Below are 9946 nucleotides of genomic sequence, written 5' to 3'. Positions count from 1 at the left end.
TTGTATACCGTTCGTCCGAAGACGGCAAATAAAACACAGCGCTTTTTTAATGGTCCTAACTCCCATAAGAAACAATTTATCAAAAAAACAAAACGATAGAGGCAAGCCAATGGTTAATATCTAGTGTGTAAAAAAAACACTGATCTAGTGCTACAATCCAGTGAGAAAATGCGGGAATACGTTTGTACGAAGAAAAGTGAGACCGCGTTTGCTCTTAAGAGGTAGGAAACAATATGTTTTTACTTTTATTTTAATGCAATATTATATTTATTTAAGACATCAAGTAAAAAAATATATTCACTTTGGCGAACTTATTGCTAAAAGCAATATCTTCCTAACTAAAAAAAGGACTGGTCAAAAGAAAAATTTGTACTTAAAAAAATATATATTAATACGCATATTCATTATCAAATATCTATTTTATATTATTTTGGCATGCTTTTTCTTAATTACAGGTCCATAGAACGATATAAATGTATTATACTACTGTGCTACAAAATAAAATAATTTAATAACAGTGTAACATCTATTCTACAAATAAACAAGAATCCGCAGTGAAAAGAAACTAACACCTTTATCTGCTGAGACAGGTGTCAAACTCGTGAAATTAATTTTCCTTTGGACAAAAGTAATTTCCTTACTCATTCATCAGCCAAATGGAATTCTAGAGGGATGGGAATTTAATTTCTGTTGACACTTGTTTAATTATCTGAAATAAAGAGTTTATTTGCAGAAAATTACCTCCAACTCTCTTCACAAGGATTAAATCGCAGATTATTTTAAACTTCTTAGAAAATAAATATCAGATTGATATTATTTTTACGTCCGGTAACAGCTGTATCGACAAGGCAAATTTTAGAAAATGGTGTGGCCATTTGTACTGATCAAAAAATATTTCTGTGAAATTTCATGCGATTCCATCTGTGTGAGGAGGCTTATTCGAAGCAGCATATAGTTTTGGGTTTCAACAGTATTATTTCAGTTGAAAGATGGCTTAACATGATATGTCGGTTTTTCAAGCGTATTAAGTTGTAATATATGTGACCGGATTCTTCAGCATTTTGTGTAAACACGCGAAAAAAATCCTGGATAAACAAATAATGTTCAAAGCATCTACTGACGCTAGAATTCGGCTTGTAAACTATGCAAAGATGGTTGTTAGATGGCCAACACGTGTTCTTATTTGAAATGTTTTTATTTTTTTGTTGATTAAATTTTAAAGATCCTCATTACTTTCAACCATGTTTTTAACTACGTCTTTTCACTATGGTTTATTACAGTTTTTTTAATATGTTGCATTTTCTTTATATTAATTATTATTTTTATATTTTGACTGTATTAGAACGGGGTAAATAACCCTAGTTAGACAGTCAAAACAACTTTGTATAAATGTATAATTTTATGTATATGATATGATTTTAATTAATAAAGAAAAAATTTTTTTAGAGCATCAAACTTAAAAAATTCTCTCCTTTAAAATGTATAAAAAGTGACATATCATGTTTTGCCATATTTCGGTAGCTTTAATGATACCGAATAAAATATACAGGTGTTCATTAAACCCTGTCACATCTGAAACCACGATGATCAGTATGAGCAAGAAGACATATTGGCACATTACAACAATTTTTTAGAACGAACATTTTTTTAAAAAATAAAATATCTAAAAAAGCAAATGGTTGCTTGCTTCTGCAGGGGTGACACGAAAGGGGGGGGGAGTCGGATACGCCAACAACCGTGCGGTCGCGCTCCCCTCACTTCTCCCCTGCAGAAGTAAACACTTGTTTTTTTTTTTTTTATTATTATTGTTATAAATATATTTTTTAATACGCTAATAGTCTTCTTGCCTATACTGATCATCGTGGTTTTGGATGTGATAGCGTTTAAAGAACACCCTGTATAATGAAGATACGGTAAGTTTACGGATAAATGACTTTTTAACAATTGTGTTCTCCTACATAAAATATTGTCATTTTACAACTTCTTTTCGCCGTTTTGGCAGCACCGAACGAACAAATCCATGAGAACAAAAAAAAATTCAACCATCAACAATAAAATATAAATGTTTTGGATCGTCATCTATGCAATACACTTAGTTAAAGCATACATAATCGTACCTTAATATAGGCCTTATCTTATTTTAGGCATAAAAAAAATGTAAAAATCAAAATCAAGTCTCACAAGGATGTTAACTTCAGAACGTTTCCTATTAAGGAATAATTATAAAATAACGATAGTAATATTAAGAACATAACAAAGTCAATATATATATCGGGGGTTAAGGGTCATAAGGGCGAAACTACAAAAACACAGTTTTGAGATAAACAGTTTTCAAAAAATAATACTGTCTTTTAAGGGTAACAAATAAAGAAAATAAAAAATACAGTTAATAGAGCATAAAATGTTTTAGAGACAAAAATATGAAACTACGCTTTCGTCTATATGACCCTAACTTGCGCTTACATTAGTAAATTAACAAAATTATGTAAAAGGTGTTTTATTCTTCTGACTTTAAACAAAACGCTTCATTTGTAGTTTCACACATATTTATCTAGGTAACTACTTATCAGATGAGTTTCATCTTTTTGTCACTAACAGGATATTTTGTTTGGATATCAGATTAGTACTTAACACAAAACAGCATTTTTTGTAGTTTCGCCCTTATGACCCCCGATATATACCTATGTGTATTATGTTCTGTCATTTACTAACATCGTTCATTTTCATTGATTTTACCGTGCGCGAATTTCTTTCTCTCCAAATTTCTAAATTTGTATGAAATGAACTGAGTGAATAATTATTTACTATTGAACGCAAACTCGGTGAATTTGAATTAGAAAGCGTTTTCGTTATTTTGTGACCGTGATCACTACCTAACTTTATTACTAATATTCAAATAAAACTGTGACGTACTGCGGCGGAGAATGGGCGGTCTGAAAGGATTATTAGTATATTTGGGAGACGAGGAGTCATCGAAAAACAAAAACTATCGTTTCGGAGAATCATTGGTTTGTTTTGGATCGTTTAGAATACACTTTAATTCCGCATTACCAACCATCGACGAAATTTGCATCCTCAATCGAACTTGTTCATATCGAGGAAGCTTTTTCACAATTTTCGCCATGGATTTAAAAAAAAGATCTATTTCATCCAATTCATTTTGAGAAGTTGATTTTCCTTGGACTGTTGTTTCTGGCAATCGTTCCTCAGAGCGTGCTCTTTTTATCTTTTTAGTATCTTTCACAACGCAGTCTTTCTCGGTATAACTTTCAATTTCATCTTCTAAATGATTTTTTTCGTTATAATTCATTTGTTTCGAAATATTATCTGTTTGATGAATGTAAGTAATATTATCTTTAACATCATACTGGGTAACTTCCACAAATTCAGTATCTTCTGGGAACTCATCTATAACATTAGTTATTGAGTGCCTTTGTGAGGAAGGCGTCCTATCCAAGAAAATTAGGAGGTCAGACCTCTTCCGTGCTGCTTCTCCACTTATACCGGTGCCAGGTTTTCCTTTACGCCTTATATAGTAATCTCTGACGTAGGCCCATCTTTTACAGCAGTCAGAACCTGCAAAAAAAACGATAATTTTATTTTTTATTTCAGGCATTTGGCAACGGGAAAGTCTCTTTTATCATTTGCTTTCCAGTATCGTGTGAGCCGATTCTGAATAAGTGTCATATTAAGAGAAGTCGCTGAAGCCATCATCAAAATAATGTTTCAGTTAATTATTCCATCCCCCACACACAATCAACTACGAAAAATCAGTAGCCATTTTTTTTTAATTGAATTTCCGAACTGCGTCGGAGCGATATATGGATAAAGACTCTTAAAAGCAGTAGATCATTATATTTTAATTATAAAGAGTATTACTCAGTGGTTTTGCTAGCAGTTGTTAATGCGGATTATAAATTCGCTGCTATTGATATCGGCTTCTATTGTAAAAAAGAAGATGCTGGTATTTACTAAAAAAGCAAAACAGAGGAAAATATAAAAAATAATACATTCAACACACCAGAATCAAAAGCACTACCTGGAACAGATAATATTGTACCCCATGTCATTGTGGGAGATAAAGCTTTTGCTTTGCACGAAAACTTGATGGAACCTCACCCGAGACAGTAATAATGATTTATCAAAAGCTGTATATAACTTCCCCACTAAGCACAAAAGGATTCCTCGTTCTTCGTGTGGCATTCGTCTCGTTTTCTTCCTGTGTTACTCATTATTATACCTTTTGTAAAAAAAATATAACTTAATGAACTTTATTAAACTTTTTAAAATTAGATTGAAATGTCACTTTCTAAACGTTTGTGTTGTCCCTTTCTCCTTCTTATTTCCTTTCCCTTTTCACGCTTCATAGTAAAGTGTAGATTTTCAGTTAATTTTTGTTTCAAATTTCTGTATAATTACCCATAATGTGTTCATGTACTTGTAATTTTCTCAAACTTAACGGTTTGGGTAGGTAGCAAGAAATTGCTTTAAAGCAATTTGCTTGTCGTTATGTGTATATAAAGTATATGTATAATTACCCATAATGTGTTCATGTACTTGTAATTTTCTCAAACTTAACGGTTTGGGTAGGTAGCAAGAAATTGCTTTAAAGCAATTTGCTTGTCGTTATGTGTTTATAAAGTATATAAAGTGTTAAATATATAAACATGTAAAGTAAATATAATATGATAAAAATATTTAGTTTTTTTTTTCTTTTCTTTATGAACACCTCTCCTCACTGGGCAAAATCCTTGTTGAGGCATTAATTTTCATTCGTTATATTATGTTTCTAATTACAATAGTTGGTATCGATAATAATAAATGTATAATATACAAGCACACACATAAATGTATACATACACAAAAAGTATCGCAAATTTAGAATTTCTGCGGGTTACGTATATTCGATTTTCGTTTTTTTTGTGGCGTTATGTTGGCAATCATGGCTCTAACTTATGCCGACAAGTTCGGCCACTTTGAATTTTCAGTTAATTTTTCACAGTTGCTCTGCTTGCACGTGTTTTTGTTCGTTTTCGGTGTTTGCCTATTCCAAAAAATGAATCAAAGAATCTGTATCAAATTTTGTGTGAAAAACAAAATTAAGTGCGCGGAAGCATTCCGAATGTTAAATGTGGCATATGATGAAGCTACCTTGGACCGAAGCAGCGTTTATCGGTGGTAAAAAAGGTTCTCAGAGGGCCGAGAAGATGTGAACGACGAAGAGCATGCCGGACGCCCGAGCACGTCAACAACAGACGAAAACATTGATGAAGTGAAGAAAATAGTGTTGGCCATCTCAACAGGGAAAAATACGCAAGGGTTTGTCATGTTCATAATACTAGACACTCCAATAAGGATCTGATTCTACAGAGAGGAGTCAATACTTTTTTAGCTCAAAGGCAGCAATATTATATAGGCCTGAGGGTATATAACCTTATCCCAGTTTCGTGGAAATGTGGTGGGATTGCCAGGCTGAGGAAGGTGTTGACTGCATTCTTAATCCATATTGGTCGGAGGGAGTCAGAGAATTTGTTGTCCGATGTAGAAGGACGTAAACTGGTTGCTTGTTTTACTAGTAATGACTTGGGACTTAGGATATAGAGATTTTGGTATTATTTATGTTTTCTCTGGATATTCATTGTTTACCTTTAAGACTGAAAAAGCACACATTATGATAAAACTGTAAATACTTTTAAATATCATTATAAAATACATAATTTACTGCCTTAGAACGGGGAAGCTATCCCTAGTTAGGCAGTTTAGATGAACCAACAGCAAAAATAAAAAAATATGTATGCTTACTTTTACTACTGAATTAATTTGTTGTATAAATAATTACTTGTATATTGCTGTAATAAATATGTAAAATAATAAAAAATAAAAAAAATAAAAATAAATATCTTTGAAATATAACTAGACGTGTTATAATAGTTCATTTCGCATATAAACGTGAATCAACATTTTTTGTTACTTTATTCTGTAGTTTTGTCTTATAAATTACTATCTACGTAAAATAATTACTGTGTTTTATGCTTTTGTCAAACTTTGTATTTCAAAAATTATTATTTTTATATTTTTAATTAATTTTTTTATTATAATCTTTTACAGAATATTTTCTTTTATCTTTCTTATTTTACACAAAAATATTACACTTGTCTATTTATTATAGGAGCAAAAATTCATAAACATTTCTCGAAAACCCACGAACAGGCCATGCCAGATTTTTTTGTTTACTATTTTTACTGTTAATATGTAGTTCGTTTCATTGCTATGTAATTATCCTTTATTTTTTTAATGCTCTGTTTTTTTAAAAAAGAAACAAAATTAATTAATAAAAAAATATTGATAAAAGAAACCTTGTAATACCTCATAAAATTGATTTATTGTAGATGTTTACTTTACATCGAGTTTACTTAATGATCGCTTATGTATTTATATGATTGTTTTCTTACAAATATTTTTTATCAAAGAAATGAACTATAATCTAATAATGTCAACCACATCGAAGTTTGCATACAATTATAGGTTTTTGACATACAGCAGTGTCATGTTATTATTAACTATGCATTGTTCTTTCATTCTACGATTATAGATTAAAAAAAATTCAATAATGGCTACAGGATATTTAGAAGAAAGCAAATTCTTTGAGGCCCCATTATAGGCTGTTAAGAGATAGTCAAAACCCAGTTGGAGGAACAACAGTTCCAAAATTTATTTAGAATATCTAGGGCCACAATCACTACAATTTTGACTTTTAAACGTTTTTTTTTACTTCTATGGCTAAAACATAAAACCATAGACAATTAACGCGGTATTTCCAGTAACCAAATATAATATTAAGGATTTATCCTTACCACAAATTGTAAGGATCTTTCCTTATCAACAGTAGATCGAGAATCATAAATTTTTTAAAGACATCTTTTGCAAGGGATAAAATCCCTACTTGAGGATTCCTTAAAATCGGTAAGGAAAGTTAGAGAATCGCGGTTCTGGCCCCCTGTGACTTTTTCTTGTTCCCAAAACTGAAGAGGCCCATGAAAGGACGATGCTACGCTACTATTGAGGAGATAAAGACGACATCGAAGGAGGAGCTGAACAAGATCACAAAAAAATATTTTTGAAGTGCTTCGAGGATTGGAAATAATGTTGGCACATGTGTATAATATCTGGTGGGAATTACTTTGAAGGGGACAAAATAGATATTCACGAATAAATAAATAATTTCGGAAAAAAAACAAAATTCGCAAAAAAAATAATCAGAGTACTAATAATATAAGCAGAAAAACATAAGTACCTACTTTGCAGATATTGACCCGAGAAACTAGCCACTATCGCGGACTATTCGCTCTTAAGCTTAGCAATACGACCCGAATCAGTAGATAAAAGCTTATACTGGAAGATAATGAAAATTATTTTAAAAAATACCTTTTGTACTATTTGTGTAAAACAGTAACATCCTTAGAGTATGTAACATCATATAATGGGCCTCCGATTCTCGTGTTTTAGAGCAGGTTATCGAAAAAAAGTATCCAAAATGTAAAATTTGAAAGCGCAATGTTTAAGTTACGTAAAAGTAAATGTACTAAACTATTTGTTTAATAAATAAAAAAGCATGCCACGTAGTGAAATAGTTTAAAAATATACATATATTTAATTAACTACTATTTTAACCAATAAAACAATACAGTATTACAAACATATTTCCTTCTTTTTGTTTGAATAATCATTATAAAATTTACTGAAAACAATAAAAAAAAATTAAAACATGAACACAATTAAGTTTTAAAAGTACTAGACCTAGGAAAATGCTCCACTAGTTTTCGCTTACGTGGTCAAATCTAAGAATTACACTTTGCGAATTTGTATATATTAATATCATGATAATAGGATATACTTGTTACGGTATATGTATATCATCAATCTATGTTGATACGTTTGAAGAAATTCTGCTAAAAGGCGCAATGTATATTATACTAACAACGAGCGACTGTGATACACTGAGGTTTCCACATAAATCATCTAGCTCTTGACCAATTGTTCCTGCAACTATAACTTTACTATATCAGAAGACATGAAAATTTAACCACCAACCACTACACCTCCAAGCCAATCCCGCATGTACATGAACAATTGAATGGACCGAGCTCCATTCATCGTACATACTACTAAATTTCAGAAAGATTGCGACACCTGAACCAACCTTTGCCATATCACTTTGGTTGCTTCCTCCATAGGAAAAGTATTCAAACGGTCTGGAACGGAATAAAATCCATTGGCCAAAATCGTTTATTTGTGGAATTTATGACGGCGAACGTTGGTTCTCACCTAATTAGAATCCATGACCGGGACTCTGCTATGTGCGAATGTCAGCTTGAGGAGGAAGATTTAAACCATGTGTTTTTTGGATGCCCCGTAAATGATTGATATCCTGAGTTCCTATTCGACCTCTCCGATATCAACGTACCACTCCCTACTCATATTCTAACTCTCCTGTCCCCACCCAATAAACATGTATGCAAAATTTTATGTAAATATCTAGTTATAAATAATATCAAATTGTAAATATGTTATATATCGATATGTATAGTGTACATGATATTAAATACTAACACAATAACTTGTATTAGTACTAACACATGTGTAAATTTATCAAAAACTCGATACTGGCTAGAACATCCCAGTAAGGAGGTGAAAGAGCCAATAAATAAAGAAGAAGAGGAAGACGGGGAACGAACCTAATTCGTTTGGAAAGCAAGGTAAAAAGTTTAACAATACAAACGCCTAATTTTGGCGTTTAGAAGTGACTTAACTTGTTTAAATAAGTTTCGGTTTCGATCAAAACTTGAACAAAAGCCGAAATTCGATGGCTGTTCCTCGATCAGCATAACACAAACGATGGCTTGCATACACCAATGACCCGATTGTGTCACATTGTAAACTCGAGAGAAAATCTGGACTATTTAATTTAAGTCTTTCTAGATTTAAATAATAACTAAAATAAATCGGATCTTGTCTCGAGATAACTACTGTTATTTTTTTTTGTAATGGTTTTAATTTTCTTCAATTGCATTTTATTTTAATCGTACGTGTATTTTTTACAAAATGCATTTTATTATAACTAAATGGACTTACTTATGAGTCCATAAATAAATCAATATTAATTTCTACAAATTGGCCACGGCCGTTAATAAATAAATAAATACTGTCACACTAACTTGTAGGAATATATGTATTACTCTCAGAGTAATGATGCGTTAACCTATAGAACCTATGGCTAGAACAGCCCGGTAGTGAAATGAAAAAGCCAATAAACCACGAAGAAGAAGAAAACGGTGCAACGCCCTTAAAACGGGTTTTACTGTAGTGTCATGTAGTATCTGTGGTTTCACTTACAAAAACTCTCGCGGTCTAGCAGTCGGTTAACTCTGCTCGTGTTTTGTTATTTTGTATTCCTGAGAATGTACTATGAAAAATTGATATCATTGTAAGGAATGTTTTGAAATAGAAAAAAACATTGTAATAGATTGTAAACGTTTTTCTTGTACCAAATAAACATTTATACTATGCATGTAATTTTATTATTATTTACAATGCACATACCTGATAAATCAAGTGTCCTTCCAATATCACTCCACAAATTTTGTTTTAATTGGGCTTTTTTATAGTCTTTGCTCTTCATATTATATAGAGCTTCATGTTTTTTTACAAATTCAATCAATACTTCGTCACTTGCACTTGTCCAAGTCACGTTTGCACTCATTTTTAGATAAAAATGTACACCGCTAAACAAGAAAAAACGTTCCAAAACAGCTTACACCGCTGTGACAGTCGCCCTGCAAATGGCGGCACCGCCGTTTGACGCAATGATTTCCGCTAACAATCCACGCCTTTGAGGAAACCAGCGCCTACCGCTACATGACGACCGCTAGAGGAAACCATTTTAGTA

At 31.9% G+C, this 9946-nt stretch overlaps 1 protein-coding gene across 1 annotated transcript; it reads right to left on the bottom strand.

The window, feature by feature from the left end:
• Nucleotides 1-2852: 2852 nt before the first annotated feature.
• LOC148275162 (uncharacterized) lies at nt 2853-9896 on the bottom strand. The gene is made up of 2 exons (XM_088236082.1): nt 9601-9896; nt 2853-3576 (listed from the first exon to the last, which is right to left on the bottom strand). The coding sequence occupies exons 1-2, from the start codon at nt 9758-9760 to the stop codon at nt 2987-2989; spliced, it is 750 nt and encodes a 249-aa protein (XP_088092208.1). The 5' UTR covers nt 9761-9896; the 3' UTR covers nt 2853-2986.
• Between the last annotated feature and the right edge of the window lie 50 nt (nt 9897-9946).

Source organism: Micrasema longulum, unplaced genomic scaffold (assembly GCF_059751315.1).
Source record: "Micrasema longulum isolate JH-2025_06_02 unplaced genomic scaffold, ASM5975131v1 h1tg001498l, whole genome shotgun sequence".
Lineage (NCBI taxonomy): Eukaryota > Metazoa > Arthropoda > Insecta > Trichoptera > Brachycentridae > Micrasema > Micrasema longulum.
The sequence above is the reverse complement of the archived record's forward strand: the minus strand, read 5'-3'. Positions and strand labels throughout refer to the sequence as shown.